Here is a 24,642-nt window from a genome sequence, read left to right as displayed (position 1 = left end):
ACGAGAAGACAACAATGGTGGCAGCGGGAAACATCCATGTCCTTATTACAAGAGATAGCTGACGAGCAAGCTAGATGAGATAGAACGTACGGGCTAGGATGACCAAGGCAGCGGTGCCAAGTGGAGGTCTAGACAACAACCAACGCACGTGTGAGGCCAGGCAACACAGGGAGGCATAGGGTGTATCGTGGACCAGCACTATTGCACCTTGCGATCACGTTTTTTGGAAAAAAAAAGATCCTCCACAGAAACACCAAACGGATCAAATTTTATATAGCAATGATTATCAGTAGTAAAGCGTCGGACAAAAAGAAGATTACTAATAATATTAGGGGTAAGTAAAACGTTGTTAAGGTAGAACGGACTGGGAAGAACCGAAACGCCAACTATGGTGGTCAGCGGAGAGGATCCATTACCAACAAGGTTAGAGGAAGAGCACGATGCGGTTGGTGGCGTTGGAAGTAGTGTGGTTGGTGGTGCCGGAGTAGACGACCCAATCCGCTACCACGGTAGACGGCTGGTAAAGGACCATCGTGTTGAAGGAGGTCACCAGGGGGCAGGGTCTATTGATCCCAGGAACCAGTTTAGGGCATCCATGTTTGCTGAGCACCCAATGCTACTGGGACGGGGGCAGCGTCCAATGCAACTGGCCACCCGCGGATCAGATAAAAAAGTCCTATTGGGGACACTGCTACTGCTGACCCCCCCCCATTAGTCGGGCCACGCCACATGTTGATGTGACCAATATAGGGGTTGTAGGAGGGACAAGCAAGAGCAGGTGCCTTAGCAAGGGCACCCGAGATGTGGCCGCCGGTGTTGCCTCTGGAGCCGTAGTTGCTGCCGCTGTGGCCGCCGTCGTCATTGTGGCCTTTGTTGTGTCCCTTGTTGCGCCAATCGGAGAGGTTGGAGGCGTTGGCACCAGCAGGAGGGGTGACGATAGCGTGAGCAGCCTCGACGACGGCCTAGGTGTGATGTGTCTGTAGGGCATCAATGTCGAGGTTGGCCATGGAGCAGATTGGATCTCCTCGAGGGCCTGGTGGTAGGGCTAGGAAGGAAAGCGGGAGTGATAGGGGAAAACCTCGGTCTAGACACCATGATAGAATATGTGTTGCCAGATACTAGATTGATGGTAGAGGTACAAGGGGTGTACAATATATAGGCAAGGATCATCTTGTTTGTGTATATGTATACTAGTGTATTTTCTTGTACTCTAGGGTCCTCCCTGTAAAGTGTCCACATGTACTTTTGCCCACCTCCACCATCTCTTCCGCCACGTCCTCCAATTCTTTTCCACTACACTCGACGTCGGCGTCCTCCATCATCCCCTCCGGCATCATCTAGCCCGTCTCCATCTGTACTTGGTGTGTCTCCTCCATGATATGACCTTCGCGATAGACGTACGATTTGTCGTCGACTCGTCTTGGTTTTGTCGCTTTTGTTTCCCTTCTCTCTGAGCCTGCCTCCTACCGTGATGTGCTTTCTCATCCTGAGTGGCAATTCGCTATGGCTGAGGAGATTGCTACTTTTGAACGGACTGGCACTTGGGATCTTGTCTCACTTCCTTCCTCTGCTTCTCCTATCACATGCAAGTGGGTCTAAGATTATGACACACTCTGATGGCTCCATTGAGCGCTACAAGCTTGACTTGTTGCACGTGGTTTTCAACAAGAGTATGGGCATGACTATAAGGAGACCTTTGCTCCTGTTGCTCATCAGACCACTGTTCATACCCTTCATCTGTTCGTCGGTGGGCTATCTCACAACTTGACGTGAAGAATGCTTTCCCTCATGGTGATTTGCGTGAGGAAGTCTACATGCATCCTCCGCTTGGTTACCTTGTTCCTGATGGTCATGTATGCCGGCTTCGTCGTTCTCTCGATGGCCTCAAGTAGGCTCCTCGTGCCTGGATTGAAAGCTTCACCTCTGTTCTCACTATTGTTGGCTTCGTTGCTAGCAAACATGATCTTGCTCTCTTTGTTCACACTTCATCTCGAGGCCGCACCCTCATTCTTCTCTATGTTGATGATATGTTGATCACTAGTGATGATCCTAATTACATTGCCTTCGTCAAGGCACGACTCAGTGCGCAGTTCCACATGTCTGATTTGTGTCCTCTTAGCTTCTTTCTTGGGATTAAGGTCACCTCCACACCTGATGGCTATTACCACGCTCAGCGCAAATACATTCAGGACATCCTTGATCGTGTTGGTCTTACTGATCACCGTTCTGTGGACACTCCCATGGATCTTCACCTTCGTCTTCGTGCCACCAATGTTCCTGTTGCGGATCTCACTCGCTATCGTCATCTTGTTGGCAATCTTGTCTACCTTGGCATAACTCGTCCTGACATCTCCTATGTTATTCACATTCTGAGTCAGTTCATGTCTGCACCCACTACAATAGTACCGTCCACTATGGTCACCTTCTTCGTGTTCTTCGATACCTTCGTGGCACCGTTGACCGTCATTTGTTCTTTCCTAGCACCAGCTCTCTGCTTATTCTGATGCGACTTGGGGTACTGATCCTTCGGATTTCAGGTTCATCTCTGCCTATTGTGTCTTTCTTGGCTCCTCCTTGGTTTCATGGAAGACCAAGAAGCAGACTGTTGTTGCTCGTTCTAGTGCTGAGGCTAAGTTGCGTGCCTTGGCTTGTGTGGCGACTGAGATGACATGGCTTCGATGGCTGTTGGCTGACTTTGGAATTTCTCTTGCTACTCCTATGATTGTGCACTATGATAGCACCGATGCTATTAGTATTGCTCAGGATCCGGCGAAGCATCAACTCACCAAACACATTGGCATTGACTGTTTTTATGTTCGATCTGCAGTTCAGGATCATGTGGTTTCCCTTCAGTATGTGCCTTCAGAGTTACAGCTTGCGGATTTGCTTACCAAGGCCCATACAAGAGCTCAACATAGTTTTCTTCTTTCCAAACTTAGTGTTGTTGATCCATCATGAGTTTGAGAGGGAGGGGTAGTGTATATGTATACTAGTGTGTTTTCTTGTACTCTAGGGTTCTACCTGTAAAGTGTCCACATGTACTTTTGCCCTTTGGACCCTATGGAATACTGATGTTGACATTTTCCCCTTCATCTCTAACACATCTAAGGTTTATAGAAAGCACCCAATCAATGGAGATCTTGCCTAATCTATGATCAACTACCATAAACACCAAGACACATATGGCAAGCATGACCAGCACATATGGCAGGCATGATCAACCTAATTACATAGTATAATAGCCACCATTACAGGTAACCAAGCTCCTACTATCACCATTGTTCCTCACCTTGTGCTTCACCTCTGCCCTAGAAATGAGCTCTATTGAGTTATCTCCACATCTTCTACCCTTTGCGACTGAACTCCTACTATCACTAGTGTTCCTCACCTTGTGTTGCACCTCTTGTCCATGAAATGAGCTCTATTGAGTTCGTCACTGCCTGCTCTACCCTTTGCGCTCGTTGGACACTGCAACTGCCATGGTCGAGATTTGAGCTCACGTGTGTGTTCCCAGCGGTGTAGGCCATCACTGCTTCAACAAGTGTGTGCTTAAGTCCACGGCAGCCACCTCATCCCTGTGCGCACAAATTCAGGGCAAGTCTTCTACCTTTTGCTCGACGTTGACCCTCGGCGTCGACCGTCAGACTATGGTGAACGTCGAGCAAAAGGTAGAAGACTGTGGTGAAAATGGTCGAGAAAGAAGATGGCTTGTTGTGGTTGTGCCAGTTTTTTCTTGAAAACACGAGTTGAGTGTTATTTCATTAAGGAAATCATACAAACATGAGGGCTAGAACAAACCTTACCATCACCCCACCACTGACTAGGGATGTAAATGGTACGGATATTATCCGATCGTATTCAAATTCGATCCGTCTAAGAGGGTTGGGGTCTGATCTGTACCCAAGCCCAGATATTCAATATCTGATATGTATCTGATCTATATTAGTATCCGTATTAAAGATGTCAATATACATTCAAATATTATCCGACACAACTCGATAATACATGTATGATGTATCCGTTCTGAATCCAAAGAGAAAATATGAAAACAAATATGTAACAAGTAATATTCATCTGTATCTGATCCGATTATGTCCCTACCCCTGACTCAACATTAAACCATAACTAAAATGGAATGTGTGCCACGGCAAAAATAACAGCCCCACCAGTGAGTCGAGACGGGTACACTTGTAAGGCTAGTAAGGGTTAGCTTAATGTGTCAATGGTTGTCTAGGCTGACTTTTGGCAACAAAGAGCAAAGTTGACATTTTACTTTCTCTTTTCTTTTGTTATTATTACTTGTATACGAAGGATAGGACTAGTGCAATGGTGAGACACCTTTTCACTGACCAAAAGGTACTGGCTTGGACGCGGCCTCTACAAAAATGCAGAAGTAAGACTTGCCTCAGTTATTCCTTCACTAGACCCCACTCATGTGGAAGTCGCCATCACTGGGTCTGTCTATTATTATTACTTGTATATATGTATGCATATGAGTTAATCATGTGACATATCAGCACTCATTGTTATTGTTCAGAGACCAACACCATCAATATGGATTAATCAGAATCACTTGTAGTGAAGTATTTACGACCCACAATTTGAAATCCACGACCCACATGGGGCTATCCTGTGAGTCTTTTTAAAAAATGTTAAGGCCTATCTTAGCCCCCGCAGGTCAAGCTTTTTAATAAAGTGTCAGTTTTTGCATGCATTGACCACTCATCATTGGAGAGTCGTGAAAAGGATTCTCATATATGTCAAGTTTACTCTTAGACATAATCCAAAAATTGTTAAGTCTCCTATTCTTGTGAGCGCCTTTTCTGATGTAGATTGGGCTGGTGACATTGATGATAGAAGCTCTACAAGAGGTTTTGCAGTATATCTTGATAAGTGTTAGAGTACCCATTTAGGGTTTGGAGTTTACCCTGTGTAATTACCTTCTCACCCGTATGTAATGGGTCAGGCCCAACTAACTCGGTCTATTAATACAACACCCAACCCTGTGTTTGGGTTTTCCATACTCTCACTCTCCAACTTGGTACCAGAGCCAGTTTTCTCTCTCTTCACCCCTCTCCACCCACAGCCGCCATCTTCCTCATCCTCCAGCCGCCATCCACCACCACGACGCCGCCATCCACCACCACGACGCCGCCCCCTCGCCCGTGGGTCCCCTGTTCCCATCGACGTGCGGTCCCTTCCCGCCGGCACGCGGCCCTCTCCCCGCCCCATGCAGCACCGGTGGCGCTCGGCCCTCCCTCCCCGCCGGCGCGCGGTCCGACCCGTGCCGCCCCACCACCGAGTGGTCCATCGCCAGAGCAACTGCAGCGCCCAGACACCTCACCGGTGGTCTTCGCTCGTCGCTCTCTCTCTCTGCTCGGTCGTCGTCACCAGGCCTCGACCTCGTCGGTAGTGCCTCACTCGCCCCTCGACCGTCCTCTCCTTGCCTCTTGCAACCATGCACTCGGCGCAGCGCCGCTCCCTCCATGGCAGTACTCATCCCCTATACCTACGGCGCCGCCACATTCGGCCAACCCCCATCTGTCCTTGGCCCTACTCCTCTGACTACAGCACTTGTGCCTTCCACTACTCTCGTGGACCCTGGCTCCTTCAGCCCCGCCTTCGCACTGGCTGCCAGCACCCCCTCCTTCCTAGCTCCGCCGGGATCGCTGTGCGCATCTTACTTTACGACGGTCAGCTTGTCCGAGGCACTTTCGTGTCCTTCGATCTAGCCTTGAACCCTGTTCTCCATGACTGCGTCGAGCTAAACCCTCAGGCAGGCCGTCACGTGCCTGGACCGCTTGTCTTCCCCCTTGCTGTAATCGCCTCCCTGGCGATCGAGCCCTTGTTGTCTCCCTTCCCTACTAGTGCCTCTGTTGGGGCACCTCCTCTGGCCCTCTCCGCACACATCGTGCCTTCGCCACCTTCTCACTCTCCAACTATAAGATCGGTGTCTTGGTGTACTCGCAAGAAGCCCACAATCTCAAGTTCAAGTATTGAAGTTGAAAACAAAGCTATAACCAACGCCACTGCGGAATTGATGTGGGTACAGTCCCTTTTACAAGAGATTAAGGTTTCTTGTCCTCCTACTCCAAAGAATTTGGTTTGGTGTGAGAATGTTGGAGCAACCTATCTTATAGCAAATCCAATGTTTCATAGTCGTATGAAACATGTTGAGATTGATTTTTCATTTGTGAGGGAAAGAGTAGTTAGAGGAATTTTGGAAGTCAGAATCATATCGACAAAAGATCAAGTTGCAAATGGCGTTACCAAGACACTAATTATGCAGAAGTCTTCATTTAGAGACAACCTTAAATTGTTCACGTTATGATTTGAGGGGGTTGTTAGAGTAGAATGTTCTTGTATACAGGCTACGGTCATATATCAAATCACGAGTCCACATTGTTGTTCTATAATAGAAGACCACCTCAACGGACTCTGATTAAAGATAGGATAGAATCGGGTTTGATCTGTCCTAGAGATAGCAGAGCTAGAATTGGATTCGATTAAGGTAGTTGTACCCGAGTTGCACTCCCTATCATGATGTAATTCTGATGGCAGTATTTTGCCCTATATCTACTCAGCCCCCCTCAGCCAAATAGATCAGGGCGAACAGCTTAAACCTAGTTCTATGTTTTCTTACAGATATTATATGGTAAAACATGGTTAAAAGAACAAAATACAGTTTTTAAATATGAATAAATCATAATGCTCGAGCACAACATGGTTCAGTTATCATTTGTGAATAAGAAACTAAGCACATAGATCAGTATAATCCAAAATTAGGAGAAGGAAATTACCAATGGCTGGGATTTAGTTCTGACCCTCTCTCTTTCTATCAGTCCACTGGATTGAGGTGTTATCAAACCAGTACTGCCATTTTGAAACAATTTTCGGTTTGTCTTCAGGGTGTGCGATCTTGACCTCGACAGGGTGCCCATAAACTCAGAATCACTATTATCACTATCAGACAGCCCGTGCAGTATTGACTTCGTAGATCGTTTAGTCCTTGCGGACTTCTCAGCTCTTTGCTGAATACCAAATGATGTGCTTGCCTTACCACCCTTTTTGATATTATTACTCAAGTCTTTTGCATGTGTGTACCCTTTACCAGAATGATAAGGTGATGGTTGTGCACTTGCTGTGTTTTCAGGAGAGTCTTCTGTCCAACATAGGAAAGATAATTGTCATACAATTGCTGGTTATTCAAGATAAAATAATCACTTAAAAATGTAAAACAAATTCAAAAGAAAATGGTAAAGATGTCATACAAAACTGTATTTCTATGAAGGTTGTTATTAGATTTTTCTTTTCAACACTTTGTCATTGGACTACGTGTGCTGAACTGCTGATAGAGCATGAATAGGAAAAATATTTAATACAAACTCAAAAAATGGCAAAGATACAGTGTGCTGATATAGCATGAACAGAAGGAATATTTAACCCAAACTCCAGAAAAGGCAAAGATTCCATTCAAAGAAAGAAGTTATTGCTCAATACATCAGTCCTCATTCCTCAATAGCATACCATAATCTGCTTGGAAGTTAAGACCAAGGGTTTGGTTGTTATCTTTGTTTGTTAAGAATGATTAATGTTGTGTATTGGCCTCAAAATTCTTTTAGTGGTATTTCAAAGATACCAAAGATTTAGGCAAGAGCATCTCTGTTTCATTCCATTTTTTATGTCGCATGACCCATTCGGTATCTGTACCTTATATGAAAGAGGTAAAATTTCTCTCCAGTTTTTTGTTCCACATCTCATGATACTACTCTTTTCAATCAAATGCAGCTATTGTCTATGCTCTCAAATAAGAGTCCGTTTCTATTTCTCCTATTTCTACCCCTCCCCCAATGTAATCCTGTTTGGATTTTTATTATGTTCACTGCTTCCTTTTTAACTCCATTCCCTCTGTTACGTCCGCTGCGTCCATTTGTTTTTTCTGTTGCTTCGATTTGTTTTCCTTTCAATTAATTATATCTGCTTCTTCTATTTTTTTATGGTTTCATCCCATCCTTCTTTTCTCCTTTTTCACAAAGTATATATTTTTCCTTATAAACATCAAATCTAAAATAAATTATAGATGCAATATTATAGTTTTTTCTGTTTAACCTTTATTCTTTCCGAATAAATAAATATCAGCACATCTAAGTTGTTGGTATAATTTTAATTATGAATAAAATGTGTTCTTGTTAGTACCTATATCAGCTGATGGTCCAACTAATCAAACCATGAACGGAAATCTTGAGCAGTTTATTAATTACCCAATCTAAATATAAATAAATATATGTCCAAGTACGCATATACCATATAATCAGTGTAAACCTAGATGATGACAGCTAACTCATTGCCGACTTTAATCAAAGACTAGTGCATTGTTAGAGGCATATGTCATGAGCCTAGGTTGGCAGTATAGCCCATTAGTGTTCGGGTTAATTAGAGATAAGAAGTTAAGGACCGCTGGCTTAGGAGTCAAGTAAGATAAGGATCACTTGCTTAAGGGTCAAGTAAACCTTAGAGATAAGGATCACTTGCTTAGAGGGCAAGTAAGCTTCTTTATATAATGAGAGAAGGGCTAGGGTTGAGGGAGCGCAAGGGGGCCAACCGGGGGCTCTTGCCCACGGCTGAGCAAGAGGGAAGGGTTTTCCTTCTTAATTCTTGCTTGGTTATGTTCATACATCTCTTCTTATATAAAGAGGTTTACTTGACCCCTACCCTAACATTAATGGGTATATTGTCCACCTAGGCCTACGACATACACCTCTAACATGCATATTTTTATGGGTCCTAAAAGAAAATCACAGGACTTGGTATTTAACTCTATCAACACATATGTAGCATAAAAAGATGAAGTTATGATATATTTACGAGTAAACATTTCTATCTTTATGGGTCCTCAATATCAAATAAACTCAATATTTAACTGTACCCGCACATAGATAGTATAAAAATTAAAGTTATGCTATATTTACAAGTGAATATTTTTGTGCCTTACCACAGAAGAAAAAAATTCTATCAAGAGTGTATTTTAATTCAATACAGATCTTATAGAATAAGATGTATAAGTGGAGAAGAAGCATATTGGTACCAATCTACAATAACAACGGACATTTAAAGTTGTAGTAATTGTCAGAAAATCAAGTTGATGAGCCACACTATGAAGCTATGGGAGAGAGTCATCAAGCATCATCTGCGAGAAACAACACTAATACCTAAGAACCAATTTGGTTTCATGCCTGAAAGGTCAACCATAGAAGCAATCTTCTTAATATAACAAGTTACGGAGCGGTTTAGGGAGCAAAAAGGACCTACATATGGCTTTCATTGACTTGGAGAAGACTTATGAAAGATAGCAAGAAATATTATGTGATAAGCTTTGGACAAACACAAAGTAACAGCGAAGTATGTTACCATCATCAAGGACATGTACAACAATGTTATGAGTAGTGTTCGAACAAATGATGGTAACACCTACTAGGCTACTACTTGCCGATTAAAATAGGACTACAACGGTTAGCCTTGAGCCCGTACGTCTTTCCCTTGGTAATAGATGAGGTTACACGGCACATACAATGGAATGTCCCTTAGTGTATGCTTTTTGCAGATGACATAGTGTTAGTTGATGGAGTAAATAGGAAACTAGAACTGTGGCAGTACACCCTTGAGTCCAAAGGTTTTTGAGTAAGCATAAGTAAAATTGAATACATGATATGCGACTTTAGCACTGTTGTGCATGATATGTGAGTTTGGAAGGTCAAGTAGTGCCTAGGAAGGATATTTTACGATATCTGGGGTCGATGCCATAGAGGGATGGAGATATTGATGTGGACTTTAGTCATAGAATCAAAGAAGGGTGGATGAAGTAGCGCCAAGCATCTGACATTCTTTGTGACAAGTAGGTACCACAAAAGCTAGAAGGCAAGTTTTATAAAATGGCACATGTTAGCCTTAAAAAAGCGACATGTTCAATAACGAGTGTCACAGAAATGCATATTTTCGCTAGATTTGTGGTCACACAAGAATGAACGAAGTTTAGAACAATGATATACATGATCATCTAGGGGTACCACCAATCGAAAAAAAGCTTGTCCAACATTGGCTAGGTGATTTGGCCATGTCTAAAGGAGACTTGCACCAATCATTGTGTAGTCCTAGACATAGGTCAAGATAATAATGTTAGAAGAGGTAGGGAAAGACCGAAATTGACATGAGAGAAGCAATAAAAATGGGATATATGTAGATACCTATGTTTGGATAGGAGAATCGGTGTTCTGGGTCGTGTCCCTTCTCCTGTGAGAAGTCCCTAGTGTGATGTGTTCGGGACGGGCTCTGTTATGCCCTGTTGTACTTGATTCTTTCTTTCTTAAATAACATGACATGTGGTTCTACTGCGTAGTTCGAGAAAAAAAGAAAGCAGCTATTGATATGCCTGAATCATGACTAAGGTTATCTCCAGCAGAGGGTGCATATGTCCGTGCAAAACACTGCTTTGCACTGTAAACTGCATTGTTCACATAGTGAAGTTTGAAATAAGAAGTGAGATAGGAGGTAGGATAGTCTGCTGGAGATGGCCTAAGGGCTCATGTGGGGTTTCAACTCTAGCTTACCCCAATTTGCTCGAGACTGGAATGCTTTGTTGTTATTGTCAAACAATAGAATATTGTCATATTATGACAGTATTAACTTACATTATGGACGTCATGGTTATCATAAAATAAATTATATCTTTTAAATTGTTCCTCATTAACGTTTTATTTTTTTCTCCCGCTGCAACGCACGGGTATATTTACTAGTTATATTTTAAAAGGCATGATTTTGAATATTTAAGTTTGGATCATTGCTTAATTTTGAACCACATCGTTTCAATGGGAGTTATGGAAGCATAGAAATACTTGCGACTTTGAAAAATTCAGGTCGGATGCTCATGTTGTGGTCCAGTCAGTTGTGGCTGAGGGGCACTTATGGTGTCTGGCTGGGGCAAAAGCCCTCCAGGAGTTAGTCGGTAGGATCGGCTCCTACAGGTCTTAGAGGTCGTGGTCGTGTGCCTTTGCCTGGTCTGTAAGTCCGTGAGTCCGATGTACTGTTTTAACCCTGGGGGATCCTAATCTCCCAGGGATTTTTCCTCTCTTAATGAAATGGTGCGCAGTTCTCCTGCGCGGTTTGATAAAAATGGGAGCTACTGTTTGCCATTTATATCTCCCCCTGGTCTGGCACAGCAACATTTGTTATAAACAGGTATGTCTGAGCCCACATGTGAATGGCACAACGTCTCAGATGAATCATACAACTGCTTGAACAAAAGGACAAAAAAACAAGATATGAAAGTTGAGGTAACAAAAGAAGACAAGTGTATTTGCACCAGAAAAGGAAGCAGAAGGAAACCAAAAGTTCAGGACCTCAGACACTTGTCTATTTTTAATCACTTAACGCCAGTCAACAAGTTATAAAGTTCCTAACTAGCAATTAAGTGTGTACATAGCGAGCTAAAATGCTCTCAACAAATCACAAGCACAAACAACTGCAACTTCACCCTATACTTCATAATTACAGGCATTATTTACCTCCATCTCCTGCCTCAGTATTCCTGCCAAATCGTGGTGCAACATATCCTATTCGATGAGCATTCCCAGACCTATCAGAAAGAAAGAGGAAAAGGAATGTTGAGAATCAGACTTACAACTGTCTGCCGAAAGATGACCAAACAAGCAAGTATTAAGGACTTGGAATTCGCCTAGAATGAATAAAGACAAAATGACAAATGATAAAAAAACAAATGATAACAAAACGAACCAGTAATCCTTCTGCATTTGAACTAATCGTGCTTCAAGTCTTGCTAGAAGTGTTGTCCGCTCAAAGTCTTGCTTATCATGAGCAGGTTCAATGAAGTTTGCCTCAAGAACACCTGCAGTGTAATTGATCATTACTAGACTTTAAGATCAATAGACAATAAAAAAGACTAAATAAACGAAAGCATGGAATAGGGACTACCTATGACACCACGACCTCCACTTCCAGCAGCAGTCCACACTCTCCAGAAAGGCTAAAAAGACACTTATGTTATTTAATCAGTAAGCATCATACGAAGTAGTACTGAGTATACCAGAAATAGAATACTGGTCAACACAATTGAGTGAGCAAGGCCAGTCAGTCACTAGTATTAAAAGTAAATATCGATTCCGTCTTTACTAAGTATGTCAAATAGTCAAATGGAACCCTACTCTACAGCAAAAGGACGATAAAGATGCAACAATCAGTTTATGAAGAAATGGCATATATGCTACCATGAATTATTCAGTTGGTGGGAGATTTATTTGGCTCTTTTATGGAACTTTTTTCCTTATAAATTTGTCATGTACGGGCACACATACGCCAGGCGCAGGAGAGCCCACGACGTGTGCCGTGCGGCTGAGCGAGCAGCAAGGGCACAGGAGCAGCAGGCAATCAGCTAGGATGGAAAGTACCTAGCTGATTAATCATTTCCCCATTTTGAATTTGCTAGGATAGAAAGTATCTAGCTGATTAGTCATTTCCCTATTTTGAATTGGCTAGGATAGAAAGTATCTAGCTGATTAGTCATTTCCCTATTTTGATTAGTCCTACAATCAAGGAGGACCTTCTCCATTTTGTAAGGTCACCGGCCATATAACCCTGTGCGGAGGCACCTTGAGGGGTAAGCAATATCACTACTTTCCAGCCCTCTCTCTCTCTCTCTCTATCTCTCTAAGCCAGCGACTGGAGGATTCACCCAGTCGACGTTGAAGCTCAGCGTGGGGGCATAACCCTGCCGGCAACCACGGACCAAGGCTACGAATTACGTAGCCGAAGTCCGCCTGCCTTGGGCACTAACGCCCTTGACAAAAATACTACCACATGCCATTGACAAGTTTGATGGCATAAATAAAAAGTGTCCTGCAAGTGGTGGTAGGGATGGAAATTGCCCAATACTGATAACAAACCAAGGATATGTTCCACCAGTAATCCAGCATAAGGCTGTCTCCAGCAACGTTCTCTATATCCATCCTCTATATCCGTCCTTTACAGTATCCTCTAAAAGATTTCATCCTCTATATCTCCTTCCTCTCCAACAACGTCCTCTAAATCACGTCCTCTATACTCAAATATCTATATTGGAGACATTTTTTATTTTTATTTTTTGTACATACGTATTTGTCATACTCTTAAATGTATTGTATATATTTTAGTTTTTCTAAACCAGTTATTTAAATTATTCAAATAGATAGAGGACCGTTTAAAGAAACTCTATATATAGATAATCCAGCAGCGTCCTCCAAATTTAGAGGACCGTTTAGAGGACGCTGCTGGAGAGCGTAGAGGACCATTTGATCCTCTATATTTAGGGTACAGAACCCTTTAGGGTCCCTTGCTGGAGCTAGCCTAAGTATCCCGTTGATATTTCAGAGACATACAAGAGGGTTAAAGCAATAGTTACAGTGGCAGTTGAACCAAAATTTGCAGCTAATAGGATAACACATAAGAAAATAAATATTATAGAGCAAACTTAAAACTACACTAAGGTAGTAAATCAGATATGGCAGAACTAGATTAAGATTTCATAAGATAACAATAATATTGAAGGATATGATGGCCTCCTCACCTTCCCCTCCTTCCCCCCTCCCCTTCCCAGCGCCACCCCCCCCCCCCCACCCATCGCCGGCAGCCATCTCTGCGCCAGCTACAACCCCTCCCACCAACCCCATGTCGTTCCTTACTCCAAAGCCAACGTCCACCTCAAAGGCATCGGGACAAGTTCTTCTGGACCGCCCCACCTGCTCTCTTGGTCGAAGCATGGCCCTCCAGTGGAGAGATTCTTATGTCATCCTGCTCTTGTGCGGGAGAGGATCTGCCATTGTTCAGCCCCTCATTCAAGGACGTTCTTCTGGCGGGTACAGCCTCGGCCATTGCATCGATGAACTCCGGCGGCTCTGCCCGCCTGGATGTCCCAATCGTGACCTTGCATGCCTCTGCTCAGAAGATTAGGCCGTCGAAGGTCTTGGCGAGCCTTGGCGACGCGACTCACAAGAGTCCTGTATCAAGACGTGTGCGCCAGAGATCTCTTCCGCTTCCGCTGGTGCTTCCTAAGCGTTAGGGGAGCCTCATCGACCGTGACGGCTTCACTCAGGTGGAGGGACGACGTGCGAGGAAGTAGAGGCGACACCTTGATCAACGTCTCGCCAAGCTAATTCCGGAGTGCTTTAAAGGTCGTTGTTTCAACTGTCTCTCCACTGATCATCGCCCCGCCCTCTGCAAATTCAATGTCTGTTGCCTCAGTGCCTCATCTACAATGCGACTGGGCACTGCTCTCCTTCCTGCCCACGCTCTCGTCTAGCTCGGCAACGAGCTGCCCCGCTCCGTCCTGGTATGGCCAGACGGTCACGTCCTGCTAATCCCCTTGTGCCGCCTTCCGACAGGGGGCCTGATCGGGAAGTGGCGTGCTTGCTCCTCTTCTGCGGCTGTGGATATGAAGGTTGCTGAGGCACCAGTGGGAGTCTTGGTGGACCAAGGATTTCTAAACGAATCATCAATTGGTCTTCTAAGTTCATCCAGAATGCAGAGGATCTCGAGCAAGCTCTGGTGATCAATGTCATGATGGGTAATCCTGTTGATGCGGAGGCCCCAATCCTGTCATGTTTTGCCCGGCGCTTGGACATTGAAGTTGTTACCATGTCGTTGCGACGCCTGGGACCTACTACCGTCCTCCTCTGCTTGCCCAGTGTGGAGGCGTCGACTCGCGCCTTTGGCGACGGCAAGCCGGTTACTGTCTCACCTACGATCAGAATTCATGTGATGCGCTGGAGTAGGTTCCAGAACTCCTCTGCGGCAACTCTTTCTCATCCAATCGAGGTTGAACTGCGAGGCATTCCTGCTCATGCCTGGGATATTGGGACGGCAGAAACCCTCCTCTGTGAATAGTGCTAGATCACTAACCTCCACCCTATGTCTGCACGTCATCGTGAAGTGTTCAAGGTTGTTGTTTGGTGTGCAAGCTCGAAGATCATCCCCAAGAAGCTGGAGCTCGAGATCAGGTCGTGATGTCCGAGGGTGATTCGTCGTGTCGCTCCCTCGTCTACCCAATCTCTATTGTGGACTTGTGGTAACGTCGTTTGATCGGCCAGAGAGACATTCAACGCCCACGCCACCACATGAACCGGCTGAAGATGATGATCACGATCGAAGGAAGCGACAACGGCAACGTCGGGCCCGACGGCCTCCCCCTTATTGTGGCGTTCCAAGGAGCGACACGACGACGACGACGGTGGATTGCCCACCTTGGCGTTCAGTGCATGCAAGGTTGGGCCCACGCGTGGGGACCAGCCACGCGTCTGCAGTTTGCTCACTTCGACTCCCGGTCCACGCACACCTGGTTCCACGATTTCTAGGCGCTTGGGAACCCACGAGTTGTCTGCCTCGGCTCTCCGTCCATGCATGGTTGGGCCAGCGCTCGAACCCCGGTGAGTGCGCATTGAAGAAGGCAGCACCCGTATGGATTCCCAAGGGAAGGATCTCTGACGAGATTTGGCTTCCTCCTTCCCATCGGTTGGGTCCGCGACAACGAGCATGCCGCGTAAAACCCGCGAAAAAGCTCCCCCCTTTCCAAAGAAGGCAGGATTTTTGTGGGTCCCCAAGATTCGGCGCTGCAATACCCCTATTGAAGACTTGTTCCTTCCCCAAGCGAATGTTGCGGTTTTGTTATCCACTTAGGTTCCCTTTCTGCATGAGCTAGCTGATATGGTTTGTGCGGGCATCTCTAGGACCTCTTTTGCTGGTGTCCCCCATGATGATGCAACTCTGCCAGTGCAAACTTCTCAGTTAGATGATCCTTCGGTTGTTTCTCCCACCTTGGAGTCCTTTGAAGTTGAACTATCTCCTCTCACTACAGATGATCTGCCTTTGACTCCATCACCCAGTGATGTTGAGAATTTGTGCCAGTTCAGCTGTGTGGAAAACGAAGTTGACAAAGATTTTTTGCCTAAGTCCACACACTTACAAACGCTACCAGTGGGGATTCCTGAGCCCACACACCCGGACCTAATAGTGTACACAAGACGAAGATTTCACAAGAAAAAGGCAATTGGGGGAAACGAAGATGGAGGGATTGTTCCTGATACCGCTCTTGCGACAGTGGAAGCTTCAGGAGGGCACAGCTTGAAGGTCATTGATGGTTGTACAGACATGGTTGACATACATCATCAGGCTAAAACTATTAACATCGCTCAGGAAGATCTTGAAACATCCCAGAGATCAGATGCAACCTCCTTAGCTACTGCCCAAACTGAGTTTTTCTCCAAGCTCGCTAAGAAGGTAGCTGGCATTCTCTCTAATCCTGCAGAACTCTCCACGCAAAGGTGTAAGCAGGCTCCTGCTGCCACCCCTCATCACAGTCGTCGCAATGCAAGAGTTGGGGTGGAATTTGACAAGCAAGAACTCTATCTACGGTCCACAAAGATGGCCATGAAGGCTCTGAAAGTAATTGGTGAAGCCGAAGGAGTGACTCAGCAAGCAAAAGAAGATTATACGGAAGTGTTTAGTGAAAACCTTCCTATGGCTCATGTTGAGGCACTGGCTACCTTGTTTGGTTGGACAGTGCCGGAGGAACTGAAAATGGGGCTGAGTAGTGCAGTTGTTTCAGCTTGCTAAGTACTACCTCCATTCTCAAATATTTGTTGCTTGCTAGTTCATGGCTGGAGCTGGCCCCTCTTAAGTCACAGCTCCATCGCTTGCTAGGTGCTGCTGGCATTGCCCCTACTGCCGCTGCTCCACCAGCCCAAACTGAGACCTGACTGGAGACATCATTCCTGTTGCAGTGCCAATGCTGCATCCTGTAGCACCAGGTGGCTGGCAACTCCATTCAGACGACTGCCTGCCTCTGCTGCTCCATGTTGTACATCAGGCCACGACGGTGGCTGGTGGCAAGAAGGCAGAAGCAACGGCGGCCGAAAGGAAAGCAGCCGCGACAGCGGCTGGAAACTGGCTGTAATGAAGGCCAAAAGAGAAGGGTGAGATTAGGATTCTCTAACCCTAACCTGCAGATACCATGTTACTAACCTTGGGATCAAGGTCTTAGTGCCCTGTCCATAGGGATTGCAGTATATATACTGCCTTAGCAATAGGATGGGACTAATGGGTCTTAACATACTCCAAGTACAAAACATACTCCAAGTGCAAAATTGTATTAAATTTAGTTTTGAAGCAGACTGGCTGACTGGCAACAAAAGTATAGTATTGCAAGAAATAGTACTTAGTACAAGTGTCCTTTTCTCAAACTGCTTCTCGAACGCATAGTTTGTGACAAAAAAATACCACTAAAATGTAGTTTTGAAAAAAAAATGATTTATGTCACTCTTCAAGATTTATTTCCATAAGAAAAATAGTACCTTTATCAAACGGTTCATGTGGTATACATTAAATCCTTGAACGTCGATGTGATGTTTTGCATCTTTTACAAACCCAATTGTTACATCAGCTACCATCTGCACCAAAGATCACTAATGAGTTGCAAAAACATGTTAGGATTAAGAAACGGTTTTGGGTCATAGTTGTTTACATTTGAATCCTTCGGATGTCCATTAGGTGCCACAGGCCTGTAGGTGACCTCTTTCTTCAACATCATGTCAGTCACAATATTATGGTGTTCAATCTCTTTTCCGCGCAAAATCATTTGGAAGTAAGTCGGAAGTCGCAAATACAAAATTGATGCATAACTCTGCAAAAAATTTAGAAGTCGTTCTCAGCAATCAGTCAATCACAGCTAAATGAAACACCTATGAGGGCTGACAAGCTAACATTTTTTATCGAACGCGCAGGAGAACTGCGCATCTTATATATTAAGAAAAAGGAGATAGAGGTCTAAAATAGACCCAGTACAAGCTGCCAAAAAAATAGATCAAGACAGGAAAAAAGAAGAAGTAAAAACCCCCAGCCACACCAGCACCTAAGGCCACAATCTCCTAAGATCTCTTGCCCCTGCCAAGCCCCACCGAACAGCATCCTCATGAATATGCTGCATGATGATGCTGATGTTGGGGGATGCACCATCAAACACACATTCATTTCTATGCTTCCATAGCCACCAAGCCACCAGAATCACTAAGGAATTAAATCCTCTTTTCTGGTTTTTTGGCACCTGGCACTCAGCTTCTCTCCACCAGTCTTGGAAGGTCGTTGTTGCCAATCCTGGAGTCAGGCGATGCAGCCCTACCTTATGCAAAGTCTGCCACCAAGTGTCTCTGGCAAACACACAAGCCACTAAGATATGCTGAACTGTTTCCTCCTGCTGGTCACAAAGGGGGCACCTTATAGGATGCACAAGACCTCGTCTGCTTAATCTATCCGCTGTCCAGCAACGATTTAGAGAAGCCAACCAAATGAAGAATTTACACCTTGGGGGGCCCAGCTTTTCCAAATTCTAGTAGCCGGCTCAAAAGAGACTGAACCAGCCAAAAAACGGTCATATGCCGATTTAGTGGAATAATCTCCAGATGCAGACGGGGACCATCTATGCACATCAGGAATCCCCGGGTGTAACTGAAAACCTTGCACTAGGTCCCAAATTACTAAGAAGTCGATGATAATCTGGGCTGACAGGCTGCCAGATATGTCATTAACCCATCTATTGTTTACCAAGGCTTCTTGCACAGATCTGCTTTTCTTGATTCTCACTGTAATATGGCTGACCAAAGTGGGGGCAAGGGTAGATATTGATTGCCCATGAATCCAGCGATCAGTCCAGAACAGGGTTCGAGAGCCATCACCTACAGTAGTGTGGACCGAGGCAGAGAAAAGAGCTTCGACAAAGAGCTTCGACAAGCTAACATTATTTTGAATAACAGATAAATTATAATTTGCCAACCAAGGAAAATGCAGCAGGAAAGAAGTTCTGCATTGTAAGTGTTAGTGTACCCGTTTAGGGTTTGGGGTTCTACCCCGTGTATTTACCGTCTCACCCCTGTAATGGGCCAGGCCCACCTAACTCAGTCTATTAATACATCTCCCAACCCCTCACTAGGGTTAGGGTCTCCCACATGGTATAGAGCTAAGATATTTTTTCTGTCCCTCCCCCCACCCATCCAGCCGCCTCCGCCACCCTTCCCTGGCCTGGCCACCCCCCCCCCCTCACTCCCTCCACCTCCCAGCGCCGGCCACCGCCGGCGCAGCCCGCCTCCCCTGCGCAGGCCGTCGTCGGCCCCACCCCCCTCTGCTCCGGTCCGCCACCGTCGGGCCGCCCCCTCTGCTCTGGTCGCGCCCACCCCTCTCCGCCGCCGCCGGCCACCGTTCCGCCGCCGTCGGGCCCACCCATCTCTGGCCACACCCGCCGCCGTCATTGGTAATCCTCACACGTCAAATATATCACAAGGAGGGATTGCTCGGAAAGCTTCGGACAGGAAGACTAACAATTTCGGAGGCACCGGGGGCAGGCTCAATCAAGCAGCCAGGCAAAGCTCCCTGACTCGAGCATCACGGACGGTCCAGCACCTACGCAGGGACGGTCCGATGCTCAAGCAGACGGTTCGACAGTCCGCCGATGGCCAGAGGCGTCGGCCTCCACATAAAGCGAAAAAAAGGGGTCACAGGGGCTAAGTACATATAACGCACATGGTCGACTGGTCAAAGTCGGCCCTACTTTTGATCAATTGCTCTCCAAATATGCTAGCAAGAAGGTCGTTCTACGCCGAGCGGCCAACAATAAACCTCGGTCGCCCGCTAAAACAAAACGGCCAAATAAAACGGCCCGAAAGACGACGCAGCAAGCATCGCCTAATCATCCAGTGATGCCAGGATACTTCCCCACCTACTCATCGTCGATATATTGTCCTGTTCAAATGTGGAATGGTTCAACGATGAGCCCATGGTACAAGCATAATCCCTTTGCTTATTCAGTCTGTGGGCACCTCTATTTTATACCTTTTGATCCATTGATCAAACGGTCATGGCCGAGAAAGATGCAATTAGAAATGGCCTTTATGCATTAGAGCTCTATGGAAGGATCACTCTATTGGATTGAAAAGTCGGTGACTTGCATCAGGCTTATTTTTTACTTCGTGAACAAGATGACTTGTGAGATCTCTTATTTTTCGAAGAGAGCTGGCAATACATATACTTTTGGTTCGTCAACCTCCACCAAAAGGCATGGGGGCATATGTTGAACACCAAAGTGGGCAGCCTGTCCGCGGTCCGGACGGTCCGCTGTGGTGACGCGGACGGTCCGCGCGTGCACAGAATGAATTAGGGTTCTGGATTTCTAGCGGGATTTGTTAGCAAAACCTGCGGGATTAACTCAGGAACCGACTTGTAACGGGTCCAGACCGTCCCCCCTTTATACAAATGAAGGGTTACAGCCGATTGAACCCCCCACAATCGATCAAATCAATTCTACTTGCCATTTTTACCTTATGCATTAGGAGTAGACCTAGTTTAGCCTTAGTTTGCCTTTCTATACCTCGAATCTTCACCTCTCTTCGGCTCTACGTCGACTATAGGCGTCTTGGGTGGCCTACCAACCTCAAGACACACCCTAGGATCTCTCATCCTCGACGGGGTCCCTCCCGGGAGGCGAGATCTAGGTCTGCTGCGAAGACGACCCTCTGCACCATCGCAGACCGTCCGAGCCCCAAGCGCGGACCATCTAGACGTACATAGAGAAGGAGCCGCTCCTGCGCCTAAGTCGCGAACTGTCCAGCCCAGGGTCGCAGACCGTCCACGCCTCTACAGAGAGCACCACCAGGTGGTTCATCCACCAGTGATTGGCGCCCAGATCGGCACCAATAGTAGCGAACTAGCGATTAGTCGTCTTGATGGGCGATCAGTTGAGCAACAGGGCCTACTGATCAAGGAAGTCCAACATGCAGTTTTCAACCCATAATATATATAGCCGCCCAAGACGACTCTTCTGCTTCCCAGGACCAGCGGCTCCCTTCTATCTCCCTCTGACCATCATGTCTCAGCGGTGACTCCCTTCTCTCTCTCCCTCCAACCCTCCTGTCTCACTGGCAGCTCCCTTCTCTCTCCCTCAGACCCTCCTGTCTCACTGGCAGCAAGCATCCATCTCAAAGATAAGCACCTCTTCTCAAGGTACATGTCTCTCCATATTCTCTCATTGTGTTCTATTCAGACTTTAGAGTTCTAGGCTTCCATCTGATCTAGTGCTCCTGTCTTGATCATGTTGTTGTTGGCTTGTTGCATCCTTTTGATGTCGCAGATATAGATGGTGATGGCCGACGTGCTGCTGTTGTTGAAGTGATCTTCCCGTAGTCCCAAATTGCCTAGGGGAAGGTGAAAGGGAAATAGGCTAACACATTTTCCTAAATGATTTTGGTGATTGAATTGTCCAACACAAATAATTGGACTAACTAGTTTGCTCTAGATTATAAGTTCTACAGGTGTCAAAGGTTCAACACAAACCAATAAAAAGTCCAAGAAAGGGTTCAAATAAAAAGAGCAAAAGACAACCGAAGGCTGCCCTGGTCTGGCGCACCGGACTGTCCGGTGTGCCACCGGACAGTGTCCGGTGCACCAGGGAGATCAACTCCAAACTTGCCACCTTCGAGAATTTGGGGAGTCACTCCGCTATAATTCACCGGATTGTCCGGTGTAGCACCGGATTGTCCGGTGTGCCAAGCGGAGTAACGGCTAACAGCGCCAACGGTCGACTGCAAAAGTGAACAGTGAACAGTGCGACTGCGCGCGCAGAGTCAGAGCAGGCGCCAGATGGCGCACCGGACAGTGAACAGGACATGTCCGGTGTACCACCGGACTGTCCGGTGGCCCCACATGTCAGAGCTCCAACGGTCGAACCCTAACAGTTGGGTGACGTGGCTGGCGCATCGGACAGTGTCCGGTGGCGCACCAGACTGTCTGGTGCGCCCTTCGACAGCAGCCTTCCCCAACGGCCACTTTGGTGGTTGGGGCTATAAATACCCCCAACCACCAACACTTCAAAGCATCCAAGTTTTTAGCCAACACATTCAATACAAGAGCTAGTGCATTCAATACAAGACACAAATAGAGTGAATCAAAATCTCTCCAAGTCCCAATTCCACTCAAAGCAATAGTGACTAGAAAAGAGAGTTTTGTCGTGTTCTTTTGAGCTCTTGCGCTTGGATCGCTTTTCTTCTTCCTCCTTTCTTGTTCTCAAGGTCATTGTAATCAAAGCAAGAGACACCAAGTTGTGGTGGTCCTTGTAGTGGACTAAGTGTCCCGTTTGATTGAAGAGAAAAGCTCACTCGGTCTAAGTGACCGTTTGAGAGAGGGAAAGGGTTGAAAGAGACCCGGTCTTTGTGACCACCTCAACGGGGAGTAGGTTTGCAAGAACCGAACCTCGGTAAAACAAATCATCGTATCACTCTCGCTATTTGCTTGTGATTTGTTTTTTGCCCTCGCTTTCGGACTCGATTATGTTTCTAACGCTAACCCCGGCTTGTAGTTGTGCTTAAACTTTATAAATTTCAGATTTGCCTATTCACCCCCCCTCTAGGCGACTTTAAATTGGTATCAGAGCTCGGTACTTCATTAAGAGCCTAACCGCTCGAAGTGATGTCGGGAGCTCACGCCAAGGAGATGGTGACCGGCGAGAAGCCCGCCACAAGCCACGGGAAGGCTCCATCGGGAGAGTCCGGCAACAAAAGGGAGGAATCACCTCCCCGCGTCAAGTCGCACCGGAGTGGCGACAAGAAGAAAATGAAGAAAGTGGTCTACTACGAGACCGATTCTTCGTCGCCATCCACCTCCGGCTCTGCAACAAAGCTTTGCAAGAGCCTAGAAGTGGTTGCTGAACGGCACAGCAACAAAGCTTCCCAGTCCACTCTAGAGCATTGCACAAAGAAAGGCAAGGAGACCAAGCAGATCGTTGATGACCACGTTGCCGATATCTTGTACGAGAACAAGATTTCGTTGGACATGGTCAACTCAAGAAGCTGGGAGATCGTGTTGGAGTCAATAGGGCAGTATAGTCCTGAATACCACGACGTTAGAATTCCATGGCTTGAAAGGGTTGTCGAGAGGACATCGTCGCTAAGGTCCAAGCATGAAGAATCGTGGAAGGAGTATGGCTGCTCATTGATGTCAGATTCATGGACAGATATTAGAGGATGACATCTCATCAACTTTCTCGCAAAAAAGTCCAATAGGGACATACTTTTTTTGCTCTATTGATGCATCAAGTGAGATAGCTAATGCCAACATGTTGGCAAATTTGCTAGAGAAGCAAATTGACAAAATCGACAGAGAAAATATAGTGCAAGTAATCACTGACAACGGAGCGAACTTCAAATCAGCTAGGAGGCTCCTTATGGAGAGCATTCCGCATTTGTTTTGGACACTGTGTGCTGCCCATTGCTTGGATTTGTTGCTGGAAGACATTGGGAAGATTAAGTCCTTCATCACTTGCATGAACCAAGCAAAGAAGGTATCTCGGTTCCTTTACAAGCATGGAAGACTCCATAGCCTTATGAGAGACAAGATTGGTGGTGACCTTGTTAGGCCTGGTATTACTCGGTTTGCCACGTCTTTTCTCACCTTGGCTAGCATGCACAAGCTTAAGAATGGTTTGAAGAGTCTATTTCTTAGTGACGAATGGCAGTTGGCAGCAGAGCAAGTTCTCCACCAATCAAGGTATCCAAACTGAAAATATTATCCTCTCTACAGAGTTTTGGAATGGTGTTGATTACTGTCTACAAGCTTCTCAACCTATTCTCATTGACCTAAGGATTTCTGATGGTGATGAGACACCTGCTGCTCCGGAGATCATGGCGGCTATGGACAAAGCAAAAGCCACCGTCAAAGAGGCAATAAAAATAAGCCAAGATTACTTGCAGAAGTAATCTCATGCTTTGACAAAAGGTGGGAAAGTCAGAAGTTGTACGAGGCAGCCCTATCTTTTAATCCGAGCAAATCCTTTGACATAACGGGGCGTTTGGATCCCTTCATTTTAGAGGAATTGGAATTCACTCAATAAAGTAACTTATTTAGTTTGGAATTTGACATTCCACCACTTTCTAAAGTTCAGATATAAGCCTATCTTAAATTCTTTGGGTGGAGGACGGGAAATGATTTTATGCATAGTAGAATTTTGTTTCTACTATGTAACTTACATGACACTCTTCGTCTCACTCCTCTATAGTAAAAATATAGCACATAAATATGATCCAAACGGGGCGTAAGGGAAAAAGACAGGAGGCATGATGCAAGGCTAAGACCCATGTTTAATGATGTTGTGTGGAAGATGGTCAGTGATGAAGATGAGCAAACAAAGATAAGTAAGCAAGCAGATGACTATGAGAGGTCTAAAGGGGAATGCTTCTCGAAGCCAAGAGCAATGAGATAGGGACAGAAAAAAAAAACCTAGTAAGTTTATTTCTAAATTCTTATGATATTAGTTATGTAATTTGTTTATGTGTTTGCAACTGAACTTACAATGTTTGTCTTTATAACAGTGCTATGGTGGGGTGCATATGGAGGATTTGCTTTTGAACTACAAACCCTTGCAAAAAGAGTTATAAGCCTCTGTTGCTTGGTCTCTGGTTGTGAGAGAAACTAGAGTGAATTTTCAGCAGTAAGTGTTACTTTACTTTGTCCAATGTTCATATGCACTAAAATGATTAATGATGTTTGATGACCTTGAATTTGCATGTG

General features: G+C 45.7%; 1 protein-coding gene across 3 annotated transcripts in view; it reads right to left on the bottom strand.

The window, feature by feature from the left end:
* Positions 1-24,642, bottom strand: part of LOC100304405 (uncharacterized) — a 39,681-nt gene that overhangs the window by 4,369 nt on the left and 10,670 nt on the right. For 2 of the 3 annotated variants that reach the window (XM_008670013.2, NM_001165841.1), the window contains 6 exons: positions 17,561-17,719; positions 17,391-17,486; positions 11,986-12,037; positions 11,788-11,899; positions 11,559-11,629; positions 6,801-7,162 (listed from right to left, as the gene is read on the bottom strand). In XM_008670013.2, coding sequence (XP_008668235.1) covers positions 6,801-7,162; positions 11,559-11,629; positions 11,788-11,899; positions 11,986-12,037; positions 17,391-17,486; positions 17,561-17,719 — 852 coding nt within the window. The remainder of the gene's footprint in view (positions 1-6,800; positions 7,163-11,558; positions 11,630-11,787; positions 11,900-11,985; positions 12,038-17,390; positions 17,487-17,560; positions 17,720-24,642) is intronic. The other variant, XM_008670012.2, reaches the window with a different exon arrangement.

This window comes from Zea mays, chromosome 2 (genome assembly GCF_902167145.1).
Source record: "Zea mays cultivar B73 chromosome 2, Zm-B73-REFERENCE-NAM-5.0, whole genome shotgun sequence".
NCBI lineage: Eukaryota > Viridiplantae > Streptophyta > Magnoliopsida > Poales > Poaceae > Zea > Zea mays.
Note: the sequence above shows the minus strand (reverse complement) of the source record. Positions and strands in the feature narration are given on the sequence as shown.